Source organism: Perissodus microlepis, chromosome 4 (assembly GCF_051167445.1).
Source record: "Perissodus microlepis isolate ML-2025 ecotype Zambia chromosome 4, ASM5116744v1, whole genome shotgun sequence".
NCBI classification, from domain to species: domain Eukaryota; kingdom Metazoa; phylum Chordata; class Actinopteri; order Cichliformes; family Cichlidae; genus Perissodus; species Perissodus microlepis.
Genome location: NC_140464.1, coordinates 6,065,298 through 6,093,102, shown reverse-complemented (window position 1 = coordinate 6,093,102; position 27,805 = coordinate 6,065,298). Strand labels below are relative to the sequence as shown.

General features: G+C 39.8%; 3 protein-coding genes across 3 annotated transcripts; all 3 read right to left on the bottom strand.

Annotated features, from left to right (window-relative positions):
- Positions 1-3,586: 3,586 nt before the first annotated feature.
- On the bottom strand, positions 3,587-5,473 carry coxfa4a (cytochrome c oxidase associated subunit FA4 a). Its single transcript, XM_084925280.1, has 4 exons — positions 5,315-5,473; positions 4,626-4,714; positions 4,439-4,499; positions 3,587-4,091 (listed from the first exon to the last, which is right to left on the bottom strand). Exons 1-4 carry the CDS (start codon positions 5,354-5,356, stop codon positions 4,035-4,037), a joined length of 249 nt encoding a protein of 82 aa, XP_084781406.1. The 5' UTR covers positions 5,357-5,473; the 3' UTR covers positions 3,587-4,034.
- Positions 5,474-9,893: 4,420 nt separating this feature from the next.
- On the bottom strand, positions 9,894-17,829 carry slc35b1 (solute carrier family 35 member B1). The gene is made up of 9 exons (XM_084925279.1): positions 17,300-17,829; positions 13,782-13,873; positions 13,516-13,646; positions 13,367-13,397; positions 12,720-12,880; positions 12,447-12,573; positions 11,157-11,263; positions 10,869-11,022; positions 9,894-10,582 (listed from the first exon to the last, which is right to left on the bottom strand). The coding sequence occupies exons 1-9, from the start codon at positions 17,422-17,424 to the stop codon at positions 10,530-10,532; spliced, it is 981 nt and encodes a 326-aa protein (XP_084781405.1). The 5' UTR covers positions 17,425-17,829; the 3' UTR covers positions 9,894-10,529.
- Positions 17,830-18,754: 925 nt separating this feature from the next.
- Positions 18,755-27,371, bottom strand: fam117aa (family with sequence similarity 117 member Aa). Its single transcript, XM_084925278.1, has 8 exons — positions 26,808-27,371; positions 25,279-25,424; positions 22,590-22,685; positions 22,284-22,397; positions 21,848-21,964; positions 21,266-21,491; positions 20,951-21,125; positions 18,755-19,623 (listed from the first exon to the last, which is right to left on the bottom strand). Exons 1-8 carry the CDS (start codon positions 26,929-26,931, stop codon positions 19,410-19,412), a joined length of 1,212 nt encoding a protein of 403 aa, XP_084781404.1. The 5' UTR covers positions 26,932-27,371; the 3' UTR covers positions 18,755-19,409.
- Positions 27,372-27,805: the final 434 nt, after the last annotated feature.

Genomic DNA, 27,805 nt, shown 5'->3' with positions numbered 1-27,805 from the left:
AAACTTCAAAACTCACACAAGCTTTATGAAGATGCTTTGGTCAGGACTTTGCTAATATGAATGGTGCAAGATTCTCTGCATTCTCCCATGTTTCTGGGCTGCCTGACCTTTGGTTTGACCTTTTGAAGAAAATTTGCAGCACCAGCTGCCTAGTGTCTTGCCTCACATTAATTTTCCTTATTGCTTTTTTTTTTTCTATGCTACCTTTGCAGTGTGGCAGAAAAAAGCTGAATTCAAGGGGTCAAGGGTCAGGAGTGGGAGGGTAAAGATGCAGGTCAGCTTGGCTCTGCAGTTGTGTTCAGCCAGTTTCCTCAGAGGCGTCACTGCCACAAAGCAGTTTGAACTCTTCCCCCTTTAGCTGCCTGTCAAAAACTGTCCCTCAAGAGTTGACTGTTAGATTATTAGAAAAGCTCCTAAGCCAGTGTTGTAATAATGTTATGTTAATGTTATGATTCAATGTACGTTCATTGTTCTTTAATGACTTTAAAAAACAAGAATTGGCTGTATATATTTGAATTTATTTAGGATTTTTTGTAGACATCAGCAAGCTTCTAGCATAATTCTGGCTCGATATTCTTGGTAGAACTGAGAGTGTTTTGGCTCAAAAGATATGCATATACTCACTTAAATCTTGGGAAGACCACTCAACACATCATCCTCAGATGGCAGGAAATGAGGTCCCAGCAGATGGCTGGCAACTCCCTGAGCCTGGTTCTGCAAGAGGTTTCTTCTTGTTAAAAGGGAGATTTTCCGTCCCACTGTCGTCAAAGTGCTTGCTCATGGAAAAGAAGCCCCTGCTCCAAAACTGACACCTTCAAGCTTGATTGAAATCTGCAGCTGCCCACGTGGACAAGACAAATGCCTTCTGAAGAAAAGTGGCCAGCTGAGACAAAGACTGAAGTATTAGGTCACAGTCACAACAGGTATGTTTGGAAGAGTAAAGGTGAGGCTTTCAAACAGAAAGAATACTGTACGAGCTGTCAAGCATGGTGGTGGCTCCATCATGCACTGGGGCTGCTGCCACTGGTACTGGTACATTGCATACAGTGGATGGGATAATGAAGAAGGAGGACTACCTTCGAATTCTACAAATTCACCCCAACTTAACAACTAAATGGCTGAAGCTTGGACACAGCTGGGTGTTCCAACAAGACAATGATCCCAAACACACATGAAAACTGGGTTTGGAATGTATAATGGATAAATCAGGCTAACATTACATTTCTGGACTGGACTTCCCAAAGCCGTGACCTCAACTCTTTTGAAAACTTATGGACTATGCTTAAAACCCAGGTTCCCACCAAAAAAAAATACCTAGTTAAAATGATCTCTTGTCTTGATGCATGCTCAATCATCCAGGTAAGGAAATCCAGGAAAACTGATTCTGTTGTAGCATTTTCACTGGAAGAAATGTTTTTGTCACTCTTCCAAGTCTCAGTTGACTGCAGGCTTCTCTAATGTCATAAATGAACTCTTGTTCCAAGAAGAGCTGTCAAATATCCAGTCTGAATTATGCCTGAAGATTAAGAAATCTGTTAGATAAATAAGTCTAAATGCCAATTTCCTTATATTTTAAGGTAGTGATTTTGCATCATTAATTCACAAAATGTCTGTACACATTAGTGATACCATGAATAAGGCAGAAAGCGAGTTTTCTCTCCCCTGATGGAGTGTTCACTATGGACCAAGTACGCCACTGGCTTCCATCTTGTCACCCCTTTAAAACAGATTTTATTACCTCTAATAAGAACCTATCTGGAGTGAGGCTTGGCAGCATATATACAGAGGCTTGCAAAACTTTCCCACAGATTCTCGACTGGATTTAGATCTGGACTTTGACTGGGCCATTCTAACACATGGATATGTTTTGTTTTAAACCATTCCATTGTTGCCCTGGCTTTATGTTTAGGGTCGTTGTCCTGCTGGAAGGTGAACCTCCGCCCCAGTCTCAAGTCTTTTGCAGACTCCATGAGGTTTTCTTCCAAGATTGCTCTGTATTTGGCTCCATCCATCTTCCCATCAACTCTGACCAGCTTCCCTGTCCCTGCTGAAGAGAAGCACCCCCAGAGCATGATGCTGCCACCACCATATATGACAGTGGGGATGGTGTGTTCAGAGTGATGTGCAGTGTTAGTTTTCTGCCACACATAGCGTTTTGCATTTTGGTCTCATCTGACCAGAGCACCTTCTTCCACATGTTTGCTGTGTCCCCCACATGGCTGTGGCAAACTGCAAACGGGACTTCTTATGGTTTTCTGTTAACAATGGCTTTCTTCTTGCCACTCTTCCATAAAGGCCAACTTTGTGCAGTGCACGACTAATAGTTGTCCTATGGACAGATTCCCCCACCTGAGCTGTAGATCTCTGCAGCTCGTCCAGAGTAACCATGGGCCTCTTGGCTGCATTTCTGATCAGCGCTCTCCTTGTTCGGCCTGTGAGTTTAGGTGGACGGCCTTGTCTTGGTAGGTTTACAGTTGTGCCATACTCCTTCCATTTCTGAATGATTGTTTGAACAGTGCTCCATGGGATGTTCAAGGCTTGGGAAATCTTTTTGTAGCCTAAGCCTGCTTTAAATTTCTCAATAACTTTATCCCTGACCTGTCTGGTGTCTAAATCCAATCGAGAATCTGTGGCAAGATCTGAAAACAGCTGTTCACAAACGCTGACCATCTAATCTGACTGAGCTGGAGCTGTTTTGCAAAGAATGGGCAAGGATTTCAGTCTCTAGATGTGCAAAGCTGGTAGAGACATACCCTAAAAGACTGGCAGCTGTAATTGCAGCAAAAGGTGGTTCTATAAAGTATTGACTCAGGGGGCTGAATAATTACGCACACCCCACTTTTCAGTTATTTGTAAAAAATGTTTGGTATCATGTATCATTTTTGTTCCACTTCTCACGTGTACACCACTTTGTATTAGTCTTTCACGTGGAATTCCAATAAAATTGATTCATGTTTGTGGCTGTAATGTGACAAAATGTGGAAAAGTTCAAGGGGGCGGAATACTTTTGCAAGCCACTGTATATATATATTACATACACATATATTTAGATTAAAAGCTGATATTGTGTTATACACTGTAGCAAAAGCCCCAAGGTGAAAACTGGGGGATTCACGTGTGTGCAACACTACAGAGGATGGGTGAAGACTCCAACGAGGGCTTCCATTCAAATATGAAAGTGTCCTTGACATTTTCTGCACTGCATTGGCTGCTCATCCTTGTCGCATTTCTCCAGGCTGCAGATGGAAAAGCACGACCTGCTGACATTTACAAACTTATCTGGCTGAGAGCGACGGCATTCTATAAGACACACCTCCACATGTCCCACTGCCAACTTCCAGTTCATTCCACTTAATGTGTAACACGAACACGCTACTGCTCTAAACCATCAAGTCCAGCTTTGAAAAAGGGGGGGGGGGTAGAGGTAGAGAGAGAGGGGGAAAAAGAAAAAAAAAAAACAAAACCCAAAAACACCACACACCTTTTTACCACCATGTCTTCTCGATTGAAGCAATTGCAACCAAAGGTGGTTCAAATACAGACAGGGTTTCCTTTTTATGTCAAAAGATTGGACAGCAACCAAAAGTAATGTGGTACATAATTTACTGTTAATTGGGTTAAAGCAGGACAGAGCTAAAATTAGGTGAATGCAAAGCAGGTATAGCAGCAGCAGAACATGACAAATGTAAAGAAGTTGTGGACATTGGTCTGAAAAGTGATGCAATATGTATGCATATTAGACACTGGAAAGTGATGATGCAAATTAAGACAGGACAAGCATATAGCAGGCAACAGCACATGAAAAATAAAAACAAATTATTTTCTCAGTATAGAGGAGAAAAGACTCCTGTACTTTATTGATGAGACGGTGAGTAAATCAATATCAAAAAGCCAAATGGATGCAATGAGGAAACTTAAATATGTAACATCTGTGCGGGTTAAGCCTCTGCATCATTAAGCTTTCCAGAGGAACGTTCACAATGAGCCAGTTTGTGCAGATCTGCCGATCTTTGTGCTTGTGGTCCAGCTGTTGTTTAGAAATCAGGACGGTCCTTCTTCAGCTTGCTGTAGTCCATGTTGACTGTGAAAAACTGAAAAGACACACACAAAAAAATAAAAAAAATAAAAAAAATTAGGCCCAACACCAAGATTGCACAGAAAAATGCATGCACCACCATAAATGGTTTGGGTCACTTGCCACAACAAACACGACTACATCAAGTTACACTCGTTAATGACTTAATAAGATTTGTTAACACAGGTCAGCGTTAACAAGATTATGTTTGATTAGCCCAACTAAAGAGGAATTATCCCTGGATCAGAAACTCCACCGCTAAAGCTACACAATACAATCCAAGAGTAAAACCACCTCCACTGTTAAATACATCAAAGCAGAAAAATCAAGACTGCAAGACAATTAAACATAAGGGATGCACACCTTGTACTGATCATTTGGGCCAAGTTTGTTCCAGGGCTCTGGATTATTCTTGCGATCCCAGCTGCAGAAAAAAAAAAAAGAGTTAAAGAGTAACTCCTAGGTATATGGCAACGAACTTGAAAATTCTCTTGTATGCAAATACAAAAAACAAACACATTTTTAATTAATAAAACGACACATGACTTACCAGACATCAGGGTTTCTCAAGCCCAGACGGGCGAGGTACAACAGAGACATGGCTGCTCCTCCACCGATGAAGATGAAAAGGGGGATCAGCTGTAAGAGACAAAGGAAGATAAGGCATCTTATCAGCTGAGAGAAGCCTAAAGCTCTCAAGACAATGACACTCAACTACATGTTTACACTGAAAACACGCCACTGCTCACGTAGGCAGCCTCTGGAATGAAACATGAAACGGACAGGGGCCAACTTTAACTACCATAACTATAAAATATATATACACACACACACATATATTTTGTCGAAAAGAGAGGCGCTTTTGTGGGTTCTATTAATAGTTCACAAGGACTTGCTAACCCAATGTAGCCAGCTAACTAGTGGGAGCAGCTATTTAGAGCACATGAAAAGGCTCTTCGTGGCTAATAATCAACAACCATCGAATGACTAAAGTCGTGACCTTATTTAACTGAAAGTCATCAGCTGCCAGAAGGATCACTCTTAACCAACGAATTACACAGAAAAAAATGAAAACAGAAAGACTGCTACATACTTTGATCTCTCAAAGTCAGTGCGGTCAAACGCAGAGGCTAATCAAGCTAGCACTGCTAACTGACAACTTAGCCTAGTACCAGCCTGGGCTCTCAAAAAGATTACCCAAAATGACTTTTAACCTGAATATAAGTACAATATACTTACAGCTGGGTGGTTTCTAAGTTGTTTGCGGACAATGGCGAGCATTTTGTCGTTCCTCGCGTGCCAAGTTAACCGACTTTGTACCCAAATAAAAGGATTACGAGCAGTCTTGCCAGAACAGTGCGCAATTTAATCCTTGAGAAAGGGCGGAAGGAGGGTAGAGCAAGCACCAATAGGATGCTCACACACTGCCTGATCCAGCGTGAGTAAAAAACGGAATTAATTATTACTATGTTCAGTATGCATATCGATAATTTTGTTAGTGGATATAATAAATTCCGAATAATTTCACATGGTTTAATTAATGTGCTGTTATATTGCTCGAGCTTTGATTTCCACGCAGCATTTTTAATCCGGCAAAATCAAAGTGGTTTAAAAGCCCCAACAATCGCTTATTTTGAACAAAACAAATATTTAATATATATTCTCTTTTTCTTGAGGTCAAGAATAAAATTAACCTTCAGGACTGTCTCTGTTTGTGAAGCCTAAAAATGTTCGTCTTAATTTAATTTGGAATACTTATTTTATGTACCTATTTACCTACTCCAATGAAAAAAAGTATTTTATTATTCGTATTCCCAATATTTCGTTCAAATTTTATGTGATTATTAAACAAAGAAAAGCTTAGATCCTACCGAGGTTATTGTAATTAATTAAAACTAAAATAAAAACTAGTAGATGTCGAAAAAGCTTTTTAGTTAATAAAAATAAAAAGTACACTTTTGAAAAAATATATATAAGCTAACTGAAACGATTTTGTGTACTTGAAAGAAAAAAAAGTTAAAATAAAATGAAAAACATATCGTAACCAGCCTGATGAGGCTTTGATGGACATGTTTATTGGGACTTGTAGGTGACCTGCTTTCAGAAAGTTATTTTTTTAATGTACTAGCTATTCTGATTTTTTTTTTTCCTAAACATCCTCTCCAGTAGATGCTCTCCATATCCTGGAGGCCTAAAATAAAGACTGAAGCTAATAAAAACTCAATGAAAAGTAAACATTTGTAACCAAAATGAGCAAACACATTTTGGGAGCTATATTAAACTCAACTGAAGTCAAAACTCAATAAAATAAATAAATAAATAAATAAAAATAATTTTAAAAAAAATAATTCTGGTTCCCACTGATCCAGAACAGATATTTTTTCATTTATCATCTTATACTGCACTATAAATATAAATTGTGTTTAATGTAATATGTGCAATCAGCTATATATGTTTCCCATACCAAGACAGAAGTAGCTGTTGTTCATAATTATATCAAGCTACAGTATAAAGTCTACCTAATGTTAAATTCCCCTTTACTCTATTTAAAAAAAATCTTTAATATTGACTATGTGCACGTTAGCATATGCTACTTCCGGTGCGGAAACGCCTGTGGGGAGCTTTGTTTCCGGTGTCCTATTCGCGCCTGGTTTACGGTCCAAAACAAGTTAAGCAAATGAATGAATCAAGCGGCGATTTACATTTCTATAGATGTCTTGGGCATTTACCCAATATATCTGTAAATGATGTTCATTGACTTGTCGATATTTTTCCCCCGGGCCTCAGAGCAAAAGAGAAAAGGGATTCAAATGTTATATTTCTCAGCTGTCCCTTGTTTATCGCGGGTGTTATGTTCTAAAAATAACCAGCGATAGGTGAAATCAAGTAGCCAATTTTATTTTTTGACGGTGCAAAACGTTTCGTGGACATACAGTACTGCACTTCAGAGTCACACTGCTAGCGATCGATGCAGCGATTCTGTACTGTACAGGAGAGACGTCACGGAGGAGATCGTCTGCAGCGATCAGGACGCAGGACACAATGTGACGTAAAAAAAAGCATGCAAACTTGCACTAAAAAATCCACGAAACAGCGAGGTGAAAGGTGAACCGCGTTATTAGCGAGGGACCGCTGTAATTTTGAAGGTAAGTCACAACATACCCTTCGTAAATACTAATGTATAGAAACCGTTACCAGCAATCATTCATTTTTTGTGTGGCTTTTTTCACGGTTTGTTAACATGCTGTGTAGGTGTGTACTTGACTAGCTGATATCGACATAACAGGGGAAACATCTGGTTTGACTACTCTTCACCTGTAGTTTGAATGCTGAACATTTGCCTGTTTAAATCATAATAACTGTCACTATACAGAGATGTGCTTCTGAATGTGGACGATGTGTCTTCTGCTGCAGTGATGCAGTTCTGCTTGTGTTGAGTGATGTAAACAACTGATCGATCTAAACGCTTTAAACGTCAAAATTGATCATTAGATTTTTTATGACACAACAGCGGTGAATGTTCCCACCTTCTGCTCTTTGTAACTTAACGCAATCTTTCCGTTTTCGAGTTTTGGACATGATTTTGGAGTATATCTTCGCAGTAGCGATTGACCGCAAAGTAAAGTTACCGGAAATGCACAACTCCACATCCGGTCTCAAACCAGGAAGTTAGCATTGTCTCGTAACACATAGTCAATTAGTGGCATGATAGATAACAGTAGAGACACACCATGATCATTATGATGTTTGAGAATAAATATTCAGAGTAATTCATTATGTATTTCATTATTTTCTTCTTAACTTTGTTCTAGGGAAATGAAAAGTTTCATAACTCCTTATCTTGCTCTATGGCATCTACAGAGAGCAAGATTAGAAGGTTAGAAATTTACATACACTCATCATGGGTATGAAAGTCATGGTAATTTAGTTTTTTTTAAAAAAAAAAAAACATTTCTTTTTCGAGAGGGGAATGATTGCACAGCTTAGATCTTTAAAAAACAAAGAATTGTGTGCATAAGTTTGAATTTATTTTGGATTTTCGCTAATCCAGTGTGTCAAAAGTATACAGATACGTATTCCTATATATATATAAACATATATATATGAACGGCACACATTCACCCAAATCTTTTTTGACAAGGCAAAGGCCTATTAACTTCTCATCACAGAGAATGATTGGTTACAACTGGTAATTTCTCTTTGCCAGCATAAGGAGGATTCACTGGATTGACCAGTACAGAACAATGGGACACAGCTGGGTGTTCCAAAAGGATCACCAAACAATCCAAAGCACAAATCCAAAGCTGGGTTTGGAATGGATAAAGGAGGCTAGCATTAAGTTTCTGGAACAAATTCCACAAACCCCTAGTCTCGACTCTATTGGAAATTTGTGCAGTATGATTAAAATCCAACTTCTTGCCAGGGAATCAAGCAGATTAAAAAAAATAAAATTCTGCCAAGAAAAGTCAAATGTTCAGCCAGAATTCTTCCAGCAGCTTGCTAATGGCTACCAAAACTGTGTGGTTGAGCTGAAACTTGCTAAACAGAACAATTTGTGTTTTTAAAAGTCATCAGATGTTTGCCGTACAATCATTCCACACTGGAAAAACAGCAGTTCAAAGAAATAATAAAGAGTCCAAAATCATCATGACCTTCTTGACCTTGATGAGTTATCATATTTTTTTTAAAGTTGCGATTTTGTTTTCACTTTTGTTTTATTTGGATTTTCTCCTCACAGTTAATGTTGTTAATTTGTTGTTGAGGCACTCCCTCCGCACTGTTATGAGTTGTAATTTTATTTTTTGAACTACAACTGTGGTATATTTAAATGCTAAATGATACTTTCATATTATAATTTCCTGAGTAATTTCTCTCAAAGTGCACACAGAGATGAGTTTATAATTTGCATTATACATAAATAGTGCTCACTTACTCCAAATTTATTTTAATTGAATGAGTAAATAAATCTCAGATTTCACTGTATGATATTGGTGAACTATGATATTGATGATGAAAGTTGGTTATAAAAATGTATTAATTAATCATGCTAAAGAAAACAAGAATTGGACTGTGACATTTAGAGTGGATGTAAAACTAATCTAAGTGGAAGTTTAAACCCTGAAAATGTCATCAGATTTCAATTTTTGCTATCAAATGCACTTATTAAATTATGACGGATTTAAAAATCCTGGGGTCCCCTAAGTACTTTGAGGACCTATAACTTAAAATTTCTGTAGTATGAAGGTAAAATTTTGCTGGCCTTATTTAAATACATTAAAGATTGCATATTTTGTTTCTGTATTAAATATAAAGAAACAAAACAGGCTGCTGTTAACGTCTCTTTTATCAGTGCATCCATGTTTTAACAGCAGAGTTCACTGTCAGCTATTTCTCCTCCAAACACTGCATTGATTTTCAAGAAAACAAAACCCTGGCTATTTAGTTTTAATTGTCAGGTTTAAGGGCATTTCCCTTAAGATATAATCAATATTCCAGTTTTTTACCAGTTCCATTCAAAATATTGATTCAGGGGCATTTCATATTTGGAAGTCCGGTGTCCTTTCATTCCTTAGGTGCATTTCCACAATCAATGCATCTTTAAAAATATTATTTGAAGTAGAGAAAATTGTGTAAGCTACATATTATTGGAATATCGATGGGTGTTTAAATACATTTAATTGTTGGGTTTGGCTAACAGGTTTAACAAGTAGCTGGTGATTAGTGTCATGATGCGGTCAATACCATTCTAGAATGAACCGATTTGAACCAGTTTTTAAAAATTGAAAGAAAAAAAAAAAGAATAAAAATGACAACAAAATATAATAATTTCCCTTTTATGGCAAGTAATTTTCAACTTTAGAAAATAAACGTAAATACAATTTAATAGTAAGACTGGACATAAGACAACAGGCGACATACAACCGTCTAAATTTTCATAAAGGACATTAAACTTACTAATTGTTTTCTCAGACAAACTAAATGTTACAATTACACACATTCAAGCATCCATTTGTAAACCATTTGGTGTAATTTCATGGGTTAACTGCTGGAAATGTATTTCTAAGGCCTTGTTTGGTTCAACATCAATCCAAGGCAGGTGAGCTGGTTTCAGAAACAATAAAGATTCGTCTGAATAAAATAAGGTTTACACCTGTGCACTTCAGCCAGTTCAAATTCTTCCACAAAAAGGATTGCAAGTTGTGTCACAGCTCATATTCTGGACTTGATCCCATATAATGCATCTCTTCAGTATATCAACTGTACACAACAGAAGCTGGAGTTGAAAACTACAACGACTCTCTTTTAAATGCAATAAAATATCTGACCATAGTTCAACAAGTCATAGGCACATATAGTGTGCCTGTACATGATGTCTTATGAAAATAATATACTGGCTATAGTGTTTCCAATCTAGTGTTTCTCTTCTTTTTTTTCCTCATGTGCGCCAGATGTTTCAGTGTGTAGTCTTCTTGGGGGCTTTGCCAAATTTAGCATCCATTCCAAGACCTAAAGTGAGAAAACCAAAGATGTGAATGGAGGGAAGACACAACATCTGAACAGATATTTTATGTACATTTAACCTGACGAAATGTCTTGATGCATACTCAATCATCCAGGTAAGTAAATTCCAAAAAGTTGACTCTGTTCATCTGGACGTAGCATTTTCAATGGGAGAAACGTTTTGTCACTTGGATTGAAAAGACTATGTCCAGATGAACAGAATCAACCTTTTGGAAACCTGACGAAATGGAAATCTAATATATTAAAATACGAAAGTAATATAGTTACTGACCGAGGAATACGAGAATGGTGCCAACCCACTGCATTGTAGTCATTACATTGCCAAACAAAATAACAGAGCCAAGGATGGTGAAGAACTTCCTCGTAGTTGTGACAATGGAGCAGGTCAGAGGCCCAAAGTACACAACTGTCATGAAGATGAAGGTCTGAAAAAGGAACATTTGAGCCGGCCAGTCAGGATGTCAGTCATTACTAAGTATCTATTGTAAAACACAACAGGGTGTTTCCTGTTCTTTAATATGGCATTGCTAATAATCAGTACTCGCATTGATCCACCTACCTGGCCTAAAGCACTGGTGACTCCAAACAGAAATATATTGTAAAAGATGCCCGGGTGGCGCTCTGCAAAACTCAGGAATTCCCACACTTCCCCTGTCCACAACACCGCTGAGAACAGAAAGGAACGTAACATCAACAACTTTTCAAAAACACAGTTCATTTCTGACTATCCTTGGTAAGAAAACCAGACCGTGTTCACAGTGTGAATGTACAGCACCACCAAGTGGTTTTGTACAGTATTAGCAGTTAGGTGAAATCTTAGTGTGGGGGTGTAATGAATTTGTAGGAGTGGAGGTATAAGAATACCTTTGCATCTTGGGAAATACTAGACATCAAAGTCTTGCTGTGCATGTTGAAACCAGGAGTATATCTGCATTTGCACACATTTGACAACCAATAACTAAAAGCTGTTAAGGTTGCATATTGGAACTGCACTTAACGCTTATGAAAAAAAAACCCATAGCTTTATAAAATGTAATTTAGCATAATAAAGTGGTTCAGGAAGGATAGAAAAATCATTAAATTGTGTTTGTTTTATGTGCCTTGCTCTTCAGCATATTGTAGCAATCTGCTAACAGAACTGAGGGCTTTGAGGTGCAGGATTTCTTATCTAAAAAGATAACACTCCACACTATACCTTGACTGAATTAATGAGTTTTTGCCTCCTGAGGGAAAAGTGCACACATTTTCTGCTTCTAATGCAGCTGTTATTGGTTCTGTTTGAGGGTTTTTTTTTTTTTTTTAAACTTCTTGCTACCATCTACTGCATCACACCCGCTATTCATCCTGGAGCTCATGTCAGAATCCAGAATGAGAATAAAATATACCAAACTCACATTAAAATCACCTTAGGAACACAGCACTACAACGGAGAACACCTTATGGTACTTTTGTAAATGCAAAATCACCATGAGGTGATTTCACTTTGAATTGGTGTTTAAAAAGTTTTGAGTGGAAAAGCACCTGAAGAAAACTACATTAAACATAGGATATTTTGTTCTTATCTTTAATCAAAATTTTTTTGTTAATTACAAACATTATAGCACCATAAGAAATTTTCTGCAAAAGCCTTAAACCGGTACTATGCTCTTAGATAATTATTCATAAAGAAAGCTTTGAAACCATATATTCACCAGTGTTGGCAGTACTGAACCACACCAAGGTGAGTTTGCTCATTAGTGTCTCCTCTCTAGCTGCAGGTGAGCAAATCAGTGTAATGGCCAGATGTATTTTCAGTTGGAATGAGAGCCTGCATGCTCCTGACACATATTCTATTAGATGTGAGACTCACCTAGTCCCAGCACCAGACTGGACCACATGTTGATGTTCAGCATCATGTGGTTCGCACCCGTCTGGAAGCGAGCCCTCATGTGGTCCTGGGCCACACCAGTCAAACCGTCCAATGTCAGAGAGACCAGCTATGATGCAGCAAAACACAACACCGAGACGTGAGATGAAAGTAATGGGAAAGTCAAAGCATCCGTGAGGACACGAGGGAGATGCAGGCAGATGGGCAGCATATGAGGACAAATAGGTGAAATGAACAGAATATGTGTTAGCTCACCAGCAGAATCTCTCCAAAGCCAAAAATATGGTCATCAGCAACAGCAGAGCTCTTGTTGGGTTTATAGAGAAAAAGAGCAACACCGCTCACAATCAGCAACACACACAGGTATTTAGCCAGTGGATACTTCTTCCTCAGTATTGTCACACCGAGGATCATCACTGCAAGGAGACAATAACAGAAATATGAAGCCGACTGATAACAGCCTGGACAGCATGTCAAAACTTCAGCCCTGAGAGTGAAACATATGGAAGGAAAAAGAATTCAAGAGATAACCAAGCTGTGAGGGGTGAGAGTTAACCTTCATGTATAAACAGGACATACTGTAATATGCAAAGCAGGCTCTCAGCTCCACATGCCTAAGAAGAATATTCAAACTAAATGTGTCCCTAATCTGTAAGAAAAGATCTCAGAATCACTCGTGTTTGTTTAGTAGCCTACACTTAAAAAAAAAAAAGTAAATAATTTGACTTTGTATATTTCCTCATACAGACCCTGCATACTGTACACTTTCTGAATTAGTCAGTACAGACAGACTGTTGTCTACGGAAACAAAGGTAAGCAGTGACAAACTATTATGTAAATGAATTGGTGAAAGAAAGCACTTTAAAAAGCAACACTACAACACTTATTATTGTTCGATTTACCTGGTATGGGTTTGCAGGATTTCCCCAAAACCTATCAAACAAAAACGCAGTTATACAATATGCAAGGCTCAAGCACAAATACACATACATTGAAAAAAGAAAAACACATAACCAGTTACTGTTGACCCATTTAAATAGGGCATACTCACCTGGGTGGGGTAGTTGACATATTGAAGGGCAGAGTTACTGGACACCATGGCTCCAAGATAAGAGAGCGAGCACAGGCCATAGAGCCAGCTCTTCGTGTGATCTGGCTTGGAGCTCTCAAAAAACTGGATCACTAATTATTAAAAGAGAATTAAAGAAAAAAGAGATTACAAGAGATTCGACTGGTGTTGTTCTCAGGTGTTTCCTAGCAGAGTCAGTGGAGTCTTTTAACCACTGTTATTAGTTTTTGTGTGCAGCACATACTCACAGATCTTTGCAAAGACACAACTGATGATGCACTGGATGAAGACCAGCGTCCGGGCGAATCTAAACTTCTCGTGACCATAATCACCTCGAGTGCTAGAAAACAGCAACAGCATGTTGAACACAACAGACCCGTCTTGGCAGGAGCATGCAAATAGCTAGGTTAAACATCTGAGTGGTTTCATGTGTCTCCTAGCTGTGAAAAGGGCATTCAGAAAAGGAGAGTGAAAGAGGGGTGTGGTGATGGTAGCAGTCTGTTAGTGGACCAAAAGTTTTTTCAGCAGCTGTCTTGCTTGAGTACTTGGTGTCAGTTTGCAATTGTTTTTAGTGGGCTAATCTGAAGATAATATGTCCATATTCATAACAACATGTAATAACATGTAATAAAAAAAAGTCAGACACTGGTTTGTAGAAGTGCCGCTTCACCTCACATGGCATTTTCAAGTCATCATTTTGAAACCAGAGAGTATTCCTGTACCCTTTGTTGACAGCACACCATCTGTGTCCTTTCTCAGTATGTGAAAGAGAACACAGGCAGAGCTCTGCTTACTTTACATATGCCAAACTGCAGATTTTAAAGTTGCATGTATAGGAAAAACAGTATACATGAAACTAAAATGTCTCTTTTGCAAAAACTTATGCCTGAACCAGTAAATCTCTGAGATTTTTAAATTTACTCCCCAAAAAAGAAAAACAACGCAAAACAAAAGTCTGTGTAATGCAGAATTTGGCTTTTAAGATAGACTAAAAAAAATAAAAATTATTCTTCAGAGAAGAAGTTTTCCAGATGTCTTATTCTTTTGCATATTTCTCACACACGTTTCATTTCATCAAACAAATTTTAATATTAGACAGCGATAACCAGAGAAAACCATGATTTAATTTATTAAGGCAAAAAGAGCCAAATCTGTGTGAAAAAGTAATTGCGCCCATTTATCGTTAAACCACAAGTTAACTTTGATTACCGCAATTTGAAAGCTGAGCCCAGTTTCACTAGTCACACCCAGGCCAGACCCGTTGAATAAAGAAATTGCTTAAATAGATCCTGTCTGACAAAAGATTACAAAGGTTACAAATGATCTTCTTATGGCCTCTGACAGTGGACTCATCTCTGTGCTTGTCCTGCTAGACCTCAGTGCAGCGTTCGATACTGTCGACCATAATATCCTATTAGAGCGATTAGAACATGCTGTAGGTATTACAGGTACTGCACTGCAGTGGTTTGTATCATATCTATCTAATAGACTCCAATTTGTGCATGTAAATGGAGAGTCCTCTTCACACACTGAGGTTAATTATGGAGTTCCACAGGGTTCAGTGCTAGGACCAATTCTGTTTACATTATACATGCTTCCCTTAGGCAGCATCATTAGAAGACATAGCATACATTTTCACTGCTATGCAGATGACACCCAGCTCTATCTGTCCATGAAGCCAGATAACACACACCAATTAGTTAAACTGCAGGAATGTCTTAAAGACATAAAGACCTGGATGGCCGCTAACTTTCTGCTTCTTAATTCAGATAAAACTGAGGTTATTGTACTCGGCCCTGAAAATCTTAGAAATATGGTATCTAACCAGATTCATACTCTGGATGGCATTACCTTGGTCTCCAGTAACGCTGTGAGGAACCTTGGAGTCATTTTTGACCAGGACATGTCCTTCAACGCACATATTAAACAAATATGTAAGACTGCTTTCTTCCATTTGCGCAACATCTCTAAAATTAGAAATATCCTGTCTCAGAGTGACGCTGAAAAACTAGTTCATGCATTTATTACTTCCAGGCTGGACTACTGTAATTCATTATTATTAGGATGTCCAAAAAACTCACTGAAAAGCCTTCAGCTAATCCAAAAATGCTGCAGCAAGAGTACTGACAGGGACTAGAAGGAGAGAGCATATTTCTCCTGTTTTGGCTTCCCTTCATTGGCTTCCTGTTAAATCCAGAATTGAATTCAAAATCCTGCTCCTCACATACAAGGTCTTAAATAATCAGGCCCCATCTTATCTTAATGACCTTGTAGTACCATATCACCCTATTAGAGCACTTCGCTCTCGCTCTGCAGAACTACTTGTTGTTCCTAGAGTATTTAAAAGTAGAATGGGAGGCAGAGCCTTCAGTTTTCAGGCCCCTCTTCTGTGGAACCAGCTTCCAGTTTGGATTCGGGAGACAGAAACTATCTCTACTTTTAAGATTAGGCTTAAAACTTTCCTTTTTGCTAAAGCATATAGTTAGGGCTGGACCAGGTGACCCTGAATCCTCCCTTAGTTATGCTGCAATAGACGTAGGCTGCCGGGGGATTCCCAAGATGCATTGAGTTTTTCCTTTCCAGTCACCTTTATCACTCACTATGTATTAATAGACCTCTCTGCATTGAATCATATCTGTTATTAACCTCTGTCTCTCTTCCACAGCATGTCTTTTATCCTGTCTTCCTTCTCTCACCCCAACCGGTCGCAGCAGATGGCCCCGCCCCTCCCTGAGCCTGGTTCTGCCGGAGGTTTCTTCCTGTTAAAAGGGAGCTTTTCCTTCCCACTGTCGCCAAAGTGCTTGCTCATAGGGGGTCATATGATTGTTGGGTTTTTCTCTGTATCTATGAAGCGCCTTGAGGCGACTTTTGTTGTGATTTGGCGCTATATAAATAAAATTGAATTGAATTGAATTGAAAAAGATCAACTTTTTAGAAAGTTTGAATCCCATCTTATCTGACGTAAAACTAACACATCATAACAGCAGCAGTTAAAGGTTTTGGCATGGCCTAGTCAAAGTCCAGACTTAATTCAGATTGACCTGAAACAGACATTCATTTTCAAAAAAACATTTAATGTGGTCAAAACAATCCTACAAAGAACAGTGAGGAAAGCAATATCTGCCCCACAGTGACATAAAGGAGTCATTGCCAGTTATAACAAATACTTGATTGCAGTTTTTGTTACCAAGGTTGGCACAACCGCTTATTAGTTTCAGGGGGTAATTACTTTTGCAGAGCCCGGTAGGTTTTGATAGTCCCCCCTTTAATAAATTAAATAACAAGTTAAAAAATGCCAGTTTATATTTACATGGGTCATCTTTGACTAATAGTGAAATTTAAGTGTGACAAATATGTAAAAATATATGTAAATATGTATTTAGTTTTACTTAACAGATCTGGAGATCTACAAAGACAGTGCTTCAGGTCATATGCTCATGTGATTAAGATTACGAGAACTGTGATTTTTTTTCTAATGAGAAAACTATAACCAAACTCCAACTAAAATGTTAATTTAATTAAAATTTTAACACAGTCACTGTTACACCGGTGGCGACATCGTTAGATATTCCAAAACAATGCAAACACATGTTGCGGAGTATTCCGTTATACCCTTCGGATTGTAAAACATGTTGTGGTAGGAAAAATAAACTAATTTAGATTCAGTGACGTCTGTATACATAGCAATATTAAAGCGGCAGCTTTTTGAAGGGAGTTTTGGTTCACAGCAGCATAACAATGTATCTAGTTTAGCTTCGTTACTTACATCGTCTCTTGCAATATTCCGTAATAAAAGTAGCACACGAAGACTCCAAAGAAGCAAACGATGAACCGTAACCTCATATTGTCCCACAGCCAGGCGGGCTTCCCAGCTCCCTTTCCCGCTGCCATGCCGTCGTCGACCACCCCGGGAATGTTAACCGACACCACCGCTCCACTTCCCGCTCCTCTTGCTCCCGCCTCTCGCTCCACTATAGCCGCTATCACGAGCCCGGAAATGGCGCTCGCGTGTTTACGTTGGCTGTGGATTATGCACCAGCTGGAAGACTTGGTGATATATCGCAGTAAATCTTATTTGCCGGAGCTTTCCAACTCTTGTCTTGAGATTCGAGTATCATGCCATAGTTGGTTGTCCTATATCACCCCAGACAGAAGGGCCTTCTAGCTGTGCAGCTGCTATATTAAAAGCATCCCGTTTTTCACACCCGAGTAACGGTAAGGATGTGCCGCTCGGGTTTTCATTGGGAAATTAAAACCTGCAATTAGCAGGAAAAGTTATCTTCTAAAAGGACCCATTAGGTGTCAGCACCTGAGCCTGTACGCTTATATTAAGTTTAATAAAACTACCCTGAGTCATACAGGCATAATAACGTGTTTAATATACTCCGCTCCAATCCTGCAAACAAAACGCTGCTTCTTCTGTGATCGTTTGGTGTTCGCGTTAACCTTTAATGGTTAGTCGTGACTTGAGGCAGCTATTTAAAAAGCCGAGGTCCTTTCTTGAAAATGTCGCGTGCCCTTTTGTCGTCCTAGGATGTGGATTAAATTCATTGGTCCATGTAAGAATTATGGAGCCGCTTTAAGCCAATCACAAAGCTGATTTGGCAAAGGAGGGAGGGTTTAGATTTAAAAACCCACAGACACACGTGTCAAATGCAGACACGACAACAAAAAATAACCACAGGAATTATAATTACCGTAGAAGGCAATTTAACGCCCCCAAAACAATTTTCTTTTATTGTTTTCTACACAGGCAACAGCACAGGTAACATTTTTAACTGCTATCACGTAAAAAGAATACCAAAAAAAAAAAAAAAGGCTGACAAATTCTTCATTGAGGTTTACTCCCCATTTATCCTGTAGGTCATTTATTATGTTGAAAAAATACAACTGAATAATAATTCAAAGGGAAGTCAAGCTCTTCACTAACACTGTGGTCTAAACTCCAGGGTTCAAAAAAGGCTCAAACTGACAAACACTGCGACCTGCTCTAGTTATTAAAAATAGTTTGGTTATAACAAAGCCCCCTGTAGGCAAATAAAGCTATAAAATGTCTGCTTATAAAACAGCACAAGTCAGAACAGTGAAAACAGAAGCAGTATCATGTGCTTCTTATAAGGACATAAAAATATGTATCTCCCTTGAAACACATCTGTAGAAAAGTAGGACATTGGAAACTTTAAGCCAAAAATATTTCAAACAGAGATATATATATATATATATATATATATATATATATATTCAACAAATATTTTGTTTTTCATCAGTTAACCCTCACAAATTAAGCTGGATGTTTATCTAAAATCAATCAATTGTTTGGATAGTAAGAAGGCAAAACCGGTACCAGTGTGTGTTCTAAGTGCTAGGGTTTTTGACAGTAAATTCTCACGTTTCAAGATGAAAAATAAAAGCATCCCTTCTAGACTGCGGTCTCTAACTAGAACAATTTTAATGCAAAAGAATGATTTAATAAACGCAAGTATTTATAAAGCTTTTCAAGCATTTCCACAACTTAAATCCTGCAGCCTAATCCATGCCTCATACGGTTGAATACTAGGACAGTTTAAGTGCTGATGAGGTAAATATCAGCTGAATCAAAGCTTCCTGCAGGTGGAAAAAAAAACATTAAAAAAAAACCCAAAACAAAAGATAAAGCGGGCAGAATTTAGGCCACAGTTATTCTAAAGTATGACAGCAACAAATCTTCACAGTCACAAAGGTTATTTTGATCACAGTGATGATGGCGTGTTACAGCAGTGATGCAACACTGTCCATTGTCACGATGCATTAAAAAAATATATATATCACATCCAGTTTCTGCTTGTCCTGGCAGTGCAATGTGGTTCAGTCCTGAGAGACTCTGCTCAGATATCCACCTACTGCATGCCCAGGTGCCTGGTAGGAGAGGCCTGACCTGAGCAGCCAGTGACGGGAGATACCGACAGGCCACGAAAGAGGAGGTCCATGGAGGGCAAGAGGGGCTTCAAAAGACTGACCGGGCAGAAAGCTGAGCCTCCGTGGGGGGTGAAGTTGACTTTATTGGGGTCAGGGCAGGATGACTGGAGGAGAGTCTCATCCTGATATGCAGAGCTGTAGATGGAGAGATAGAAGCATGAACCTCCATACTGCAACACAGCACCCACGGCTTTATATGTAGTTACATATTTATAGCACCATAATAACAACTTCTACAAGCCATCAATTCCATTAAATCATTCAGTGAAAAATAACTGTCACACAAGATCAGAAGGTTTCAAGTGTGCACTGATATTCTGACAAGACTAATTTAAGCTGTTTTATTCAAAAGTCTATAAATTAGCTTATTTTCTAAGGTCGTCATAATGCATTGAGCCGCATAGTTGATTTAACACACATTTTTAGGCCAGGTGTCCTTCCTGATGTAACCTTCTCATTTATCCAGACTTGGGACTGCTCCAAGGCAGATACTGACTCGTGACCTCCTGAGGCTGGGTTTGCGTTTCCTCAGAGTTGTGACCTTTTGCGCATTGGGCAATTTTGCTAATCAACACACTATGGAATCCCACAAATGTGTAGGATAAAATGCTTTTTCATCTGTTTCTGCTGATACAGTGACTGGAGATTTTTCTACAGAATATCAAATAAGGATGCCAATATTATTGCAATTAAAGTGCCACAAATAATAAGTCATCCTAATTCGGTAACACAATCAAGGCTTCATTTTTCCTGTATATTTCATACTTAGTGACAAACAGAATTAACAGATGAAAACGTGGCATATAGGGAACCAATCTAAACTCAGATGGTGTCATAATTTGATAGCAACTACAGTGTGCAAATAACATCATCTTACTTAAATAATCATAGATTATATATGCATTTATGTCTCTAGATAACTATGTCCTCCTTAACGGGTGGGCCAATCTCAACAAAACTTTGTATAAATATCACCACACATATAGGAATTATTATCATCTATATGTTTTTTTAAAGGAAAAATTCCTATAAATCCAAGTTCTTTGTATTTGTATATACATTATGTTTATATAATGATTCCCTCTCAAGACCTCTCAAGGCTGGAAGAGACTGGAAAATGGCATAAATTTCATCAAAGTGGTGGATACTTGGTGCTCAACCTGGAAATGTTAAATTCATAAGGGATCACATGTAAATGCGTAGCAAGCTGTTACAAAAATACACATAAATAATAAATTTGTATAAAACTTTTTCAACATTATTTGTCATTACTGGCTCCAAGGTTACAACGTGTGCCTTTTGTCTTGTGATCTGAACTTGATTTGGAGTGGTAATGACATCCTGTTTTGCTCTGATGGTACTTGTGGGAGGGGTTTAGTTGGGTACAAAAGTAAATTTGTGGTATAGAAAGTAGGAAATAATTGCATGATATGATCTATGCATGATGCTTTGGTGTACTTACACTGCTTCCTCACACACTCGAACTCGCTCACAGCCTTCTGGCAGTTCGCGTTGAAAAGAGTAGGTTTTGTTGGGACGAGGCGAAGAGGAGCAGGCCTGCAGCAGAGGAGGATCCAGTGCAAATGAAGGAAGCGATGCTGATGGAGAGGGACACAAGATCTCATAGTCCACAGGCTCTGCATAAAGAGAGAGAGATTTTTACTAACAATTCCAGAATTAAAGCAAACCTCTGTCTGTAGTATTATTATTTTTCAAAAATATATCCATTTATGGTTTAATAAAGCACTGCAAAACAGGAAATGTAAGCCTGTCTAACCTGGCTCTCCCATGGTGCAGGGAGATTGGGATGGGGATAAAAGTGATGGATTCAAAGGACAAGGTGAACCTGAAGGTGTCAGAAGTGACGCATCAAGAATACAAGGGGACTGAGAAGGAGAAAGAAGGGAAGGATCCAGTGGCCCCGGTGAGGGGTCACTCTGAGAGCCACTGCTGCATCTCTGGGCAGGGGCGGGAGCTCTGTGGCCATCTGGGATATCCAAAATCTGTAAAATTCAGAAGCAAATAAATGAAAATTTAGCATAATAACACTGAAGTGAATGTGAATAACGATCCTTTTCTTTTTTTCATGTCAGTATGGACCAAAATCTCTGAGGAATGTTTCCAGCACCTTGTTGAATCTTTGCTATGAATAATTAAAACAGTTCTGAAAGCAAAAGGCGGTCCACCCTGGTATTAGCAAGGTGTAACTAATGAAGTGACCAGTGATGAAATATGGCACACAGATATTTTGATGAGAAAAGCAACTGCACTATAAATTGGTTGATACTGGTAGTTCTTATAGCCTTTTGATATTAAAACCTCTCTGGTTTTACGTATAAGCAAGTTTCAGTGACCTAACCTCATGCTGATCGTCTTGTTTTTCACACACAAACACTTCCTCCAGCTCTAAGTTGAGGCCCTCGACGCTCCGTCGCAGCCGTGGAGCAAGTCTGTTCAGCGGCATAAGCGGCATCGTCTGAGGAGAAACGAGTATAATACGGACAAATTTTGAGGTAGCCTAAGCCTGATCATCTGGTTTTTCACAATTGCAATTGTTAATAGTGCATGTGAACAGTACAGAATGATATGCTCGTTTCAAACTGTCTTTCAGAGACAGCATGGCAGTAGCACGGCAGACTTGATGACAGCCAGTACTAAAAAAAGAACAAGTGTTTTTTATATCCCTGTTACCAAGCTCCTCCTCGTCTGCCTGTGGAACACAGTCTGCCATTGGGAGCAATCATGAAAACTTTGTTGTATGTGTCCTTTAATATCCTAATTGGACAAAAGGCTACCTGAGTGACTCCTGCTGCATGACCTGCAGGCAGGGGGTGGGGGGGGAGCTCGCATCCTGCTGAGGGAGGGGCATGGCGGGAACGCTTCTGCAACTGGTGTCTCAGCTTGGCCACCTGAGGGCAGAGTGGAGAGAAAAATGATTCAGGGGTCATTGTGATTCATTCAAGGTTAAGGTTCAAAGTTTGCCCTGAAGGAACCCTTTTGTTTCAGGCTATCAATGGGAGGCCAAAGAGAAGAAGAGTGTGGGTATGTGAGAGAAACAGAAGAAATGATTAATTAACTGCTTTAGTGTATACAATACTTGCCTCCCTTAGGTGCTCTGCACTGCCCCAAGAAGCTGAGCGCTTGTGCCCACCAGCACTTCGTCTTCCCCGGGTTTCCTCTGCCCAGGAACTTGGAGTCTTAAAAAAAAAAAAAAAAAGGAAGCGAGAGAGCATATATAAATAAGGCATCCAGTGTTTTGCCTGACATGCTGTTGAGGGGCTCTGGTAGAAAATGGCCTAATTGGCAGTAATTCTGGCTGTCAGAAAGGGCGACCTTTTTGGAGACCCACTATATATTTTTTTTTTTGCCAAAACCGGCAAACTCCATTCGACACTCGTGTGCACAACACTTAAGTTGAGCCCCACAGCTGTCTTGCACACCTGCCCCACAACAGCTGTACAGCGGAAGGCGACAAGAAACCACTATGAGCTGCAAAACAGCCCGGCTTACACTCTCATAAAAAAACATCCAAACCACATCAGTGTAAAAACTATAAATACAGTGCATTCAACACCTCAGTGCACTTACACACACAAATAAGTTATTTGTTGTTATTCACAAAGTCACACACTGTTGAGGAAAAACAAAAAGCAGCCAGCAAGCAGACTTTTTAGTGCACTTCTTTCTTTGTCAGTCACAACTCTGTAACATCCTTTTCACTCCTATATCCGTACCGATTTCTTCACATTGACTCTTGATCTTCTACCAGTGGGAGCTGGGTTGTTTGCTGCTGACTGTTGGTTGTATGCAGTAGACTGGACATTCATCATCACACGGGTCAACTTAAGCAACAGGATCCGATACTCTAGGTTCTGGTGCCTCCACGTTTAGGGTCAACTGCTTCACACACTTTCAAAGAATCTGATCCACTCCCTGGTGTCCAGTCTATTCATAAGCCGCTCACAGGCAACCATGCACCGTGACTGCATTGTGAATTTCTGTCCCCCGAAACACAAGGTGCTCGGCCTCACAGCTCAGGGAAGTCTTACTGGTGCCATTACTGCCTGTAGAAAAACACCGACATCATCTCCTCTTCAGTCGACTCATACGTACTCTGTCGCCAGGCTAAATAAGTCCGAAAGCAGCATGAGTCAGTCATACAGTGGCATTGGTGTAGAGTTACGGCTACCAACCTCCCCCACCATCCAACATCAAAAACCCCACCCTCCCCAAAACATGGACAAGGGATCATGGAACACGAACCTATAAAAAGACCCCAAGGTACCAAAGCACTTGGTCTCCATGGCTAATATTTCCAGTTTGAGGCACTGATTAAAATGTCCTTAGTAGTTATTTTTTTTAATATAGTGAACAAGGTGGAAAAAAATATTATTTCCTTTACATTTTGGGCTAATTCTATATATATATATATATATATATATATATATATATATATATATATATATATAAAAATCTTCATTTATGCAGAACCTCAGATTTAAGAAGTCCCAATCATTGAGTTTTCATTTTTAAAGGTTACTATATTTAACTGCTGCTACTTTAATAGGTCAAATTAAAGAAAACTCTAATGAGATCTGCAATCTCAACAACTATTGAGTGTGTTAAGATCATTTTTAACCACCAAGGTGATTAAAAGTTAGTTAGAGAGGCAAGATTGAGATGGTTTGGACATGTGCAGAGAAGGGCCAGCGGACATATTGGACAAAGGATGTCGAAGATTGAGGAAGACTGCAGAAGATTCATGGATGTAGAGAAGGAGGACATGGTGTGACAGAAGAGGAAGCAAAGAATAGGGTGAAATGCAGGCTGCTGTGGCAACACCTAAAGGGAGCAGCCGAACGAAGATGAGGAGGACAAGGATGAGATTCCATCAGCTTTGTGCTAATTAGCAAAATGCTAAAACATTTTTGACTGTCAGCATGTTAATATAATGTTAGCATTTAGCTCAAAAACAAGCCAACAAAACTCAAAGAGCTGCAGGCACTAATTCAGACTAAAGTCAAATGTAATTGCCTCAAACATTTAATTGATTAATTGGTTGCAGTTACTTTCATTTGATTCGCTAAGTGATTATTCTAACACAGACTGGAATAAAAAGGTGCAGTAGTGTGCAAAGTAAAGAATGAAGTAACGCCAAACAACTAGTCATATCATCTGACATAATGCAGAGGAACTATGGCAGAAGGAGGTGCAGGGTGGGGTGCTGCTGAGTACGTGTTAGTGTGGTTTTTGGGGAGTGCTGGGGGATGGGGTGCCTGTATAATGAGGTCAGGAGGGGCCTGTGTCTCACAATGGAGGCAAAGGGGGTTCGTTCGGGTTTAAACTGTGTCAGGAGAGAAGACGAAGCTTGCGGAGCTTGGCGATGTTACTCCAGGCTTTGTGCACAAGTTAGGAGCAGATACAGTCGAGAGGGGGGGGGAACAGCGAGGGGAGAGAAGCAGATTTTTTTTTTTAAAAGAAGAACAAAAACGAGTATTTCCAGTTGGCTGCCTTCCACCCGCCGCGCCGAACTGGAACCACCAGACACCTGCAGAGCTAACATCAGATATCTTGTCCTCTATAGAAATCGTTAACATCCAGGAGAAGCACAGCAGACACAAGTTTGCCTTTTCTGCAATTGATTCAACAGGTTCACACTGTGTTCCTGCACTAACAGAAGCACTGGTACAGAACAAACTGGGATTAATCGAGACCAAGCTCTTTCGATCATAGCAACTCCATCACAGTATCATAGCAGATTTGGGGGTTTCAGGATATATTAATCATTACCTGTGTGGCTTTATCATTGACACAGCTAACTACCGCCCCGTCTGCCTCTTTGGGCCACTGCCCCTGGAGATAGGGTCCGACAATCGCGTCCAAAGAAAGAGTTCGGCGGATTGTGGGTTTTGGTGGACGAGCCGTGGTTCTGTCTGCTGTGGAAACAGAGAAAATAGAAAGAAGCCAGGGGCATGTTGAGACTGTGTAAGCTTCCACTCAGTACATGTCGAAACTGTTTCTGTGCTGAAGAGGGATTGAACTCCTGCCTGTGTAATCATGTTTAGCCTTCAGTAAGACACTGTATTGGACATGTAAGTGTAAATAACTCTTTAGCCCCAGTGGCAGTTGCTCACAGCCTCCTTCCTTTCCATAAGTGTGCAGACCACAGGGCTGTGTGAGTGTAACAAGTGTGTATGTGTGCGTGTTGGCAGCGTTTTGTATCTCTGGCAGGTGTGGACCATGCCTTTGACCTGGAGCAAAGCCATCCAGCTACACAACACTGGCAACACTCACCACAGCCAGCTAGTACATTTACAACTAATCCAAAAGCACACCCACAGTATGTTGTCATCAGCCCATGCTGCAGGGCAGACAGGACACATAAATAACATGCAGATGTGAGTTTTGTGGATACAGTGAAAGAACAAGTACTCAAAGTAAAACAAAGAGGTCTTTAAAGCTGCTGCTGTGTTAGCATGAAGCATGCAGCAGGAATCCCACAGGTCAGAGTGCTAAGGGGCAGCTGAGTGTCTAAATAACATTATGAGAACAGTGTTATGTTTCAGGGCTAGCAGCCTTCATTGTTGACTTAGCACGTTGGAATTGTACTCTTTTGAGCACAATCCAAGTAAAACGGCTGGTGCATAGTTAGGCACACTGAAACAGTTCATGCCCTCGCTTTGGGTGAGAAGCATGGTCGTCTCTTGTATTTGCTTCTTAAATATTCTTCCTGCTTTTCTTCAGTGTGCTGTGGTTCATTAATCATTCAGTGTATGAATAGCTGGTCCTGGTGTTACATGCTTTCCCTCTAGAGCTCCAATTAACAGTTCTAGAGACTTCTGGAAGAATCTTTACAAAGGTGCACTGATTAAACTGCAGAGTACTTTGAGGAATTGAAAAATAATACATTTCCTATTAAATATGTCAGAAAATAGCAACTATCCCCCCATCACAAATTCACAGTTTTGTCTTACCAGCTTTTCAAAATATAAAAATATGCAGTTTTTAAATGACAAAAACAACTTAATTCATCCACGATAAAAACAGCAGCAGGGTCAGTTTTCATTAATCACCCAGTAATTCATGTTTAATGATTAATCACTCTGGCTCAGTATCCCTTTGTGATGATACAAAGTCAATATTTTTACTTGAATAAAATCCACTATATATCAAAACCACAAAACATTAACCCTTTACCCCACTGGGTCACATTTCTAAGGAATAATGATGATTAAGTGATGCACAATCAAACTTTTCAGCTCTGGACCACATGGAAGTGAATGCAGATTCAAGCCCCCTCCTCCTGAGTGTGTATTTACCCGTCTTGACCTCTCTGCTGAGGAGAGCTGAGCCCCTCTGGAGCTGGTATGGGACTGTGGCTCTAAGGGGCTGCAGGCTGGGGTTGCTGCACCCCCGAGGCGCTCCTCCACTTCGGCTCGACATCCCCCCACTTGGCTCCCACAGCCGAGCGCAGCTTATGAAAACAGTCGTCCCTGCTTTTCTTTTTCCTCGTCGTTCACTGCAGCTCTCACGGGCTTTCTCACTGAGCGCGCTCACTTCATCCACACTGATGACCCAAAGCTCTGATCGGGCCTCTGGATGGAGAAACTACTCGAGCTTTCTTTTGTGATGTTGACCATGATGTTTGCTGCCTCACTGCTTAGTTTCGGGAAGAAGAAAAACACGCGTGTTAAGTGAGCTTTGCAGTTTAACGCATTATACCAAACTCCGTATTATTCTTCATGCTGCAGAGTGAAAAGGGCACCAGCAGAGTCTGAGTGGTCCTGTGTCACATTGCTGCTTGTTTCCCTTGTCTGCAAAGTGACAACACAACTACTCAACCTGTGCAACTATCTCGTGCAGCATGTAATTCCAAGGGAGGATGATGTGGTTGGTTGCTGCAGAATATTACTGAGCACTTATTGGCCATCACATCCATCTGTCTCCTAAAAGGAAAGCCACCGCCCCCCCAAGCATTAAAAAAAATTGAAGCTCCCACCCACTTTGTTGAGATTTTTTTTCCTTCACTATGCGGGGCATGCGCCATCCCCTCCTCCCTTTAAAATCCACGTACAAACCTAAATCTATTCACAGGGTGTACGTGTGGCTGTGTGTGTGTGCCTTTGTGGTCTTTCAAAGAAAGTTCAGGGACCGCTTAAGGTCACTGCAGGGGTTCAAGGGATCGAGGGCAATTTTCTCTATTATATCAGAATAAAGCAATGGCACTGAAGTAACCTTAGAGCAACGTGCTTGTAGGTTTTGCAAGTTGGTAATCCTCCACAGGCTTAAGCAGAAATAGACAAATTAAAGTAATATT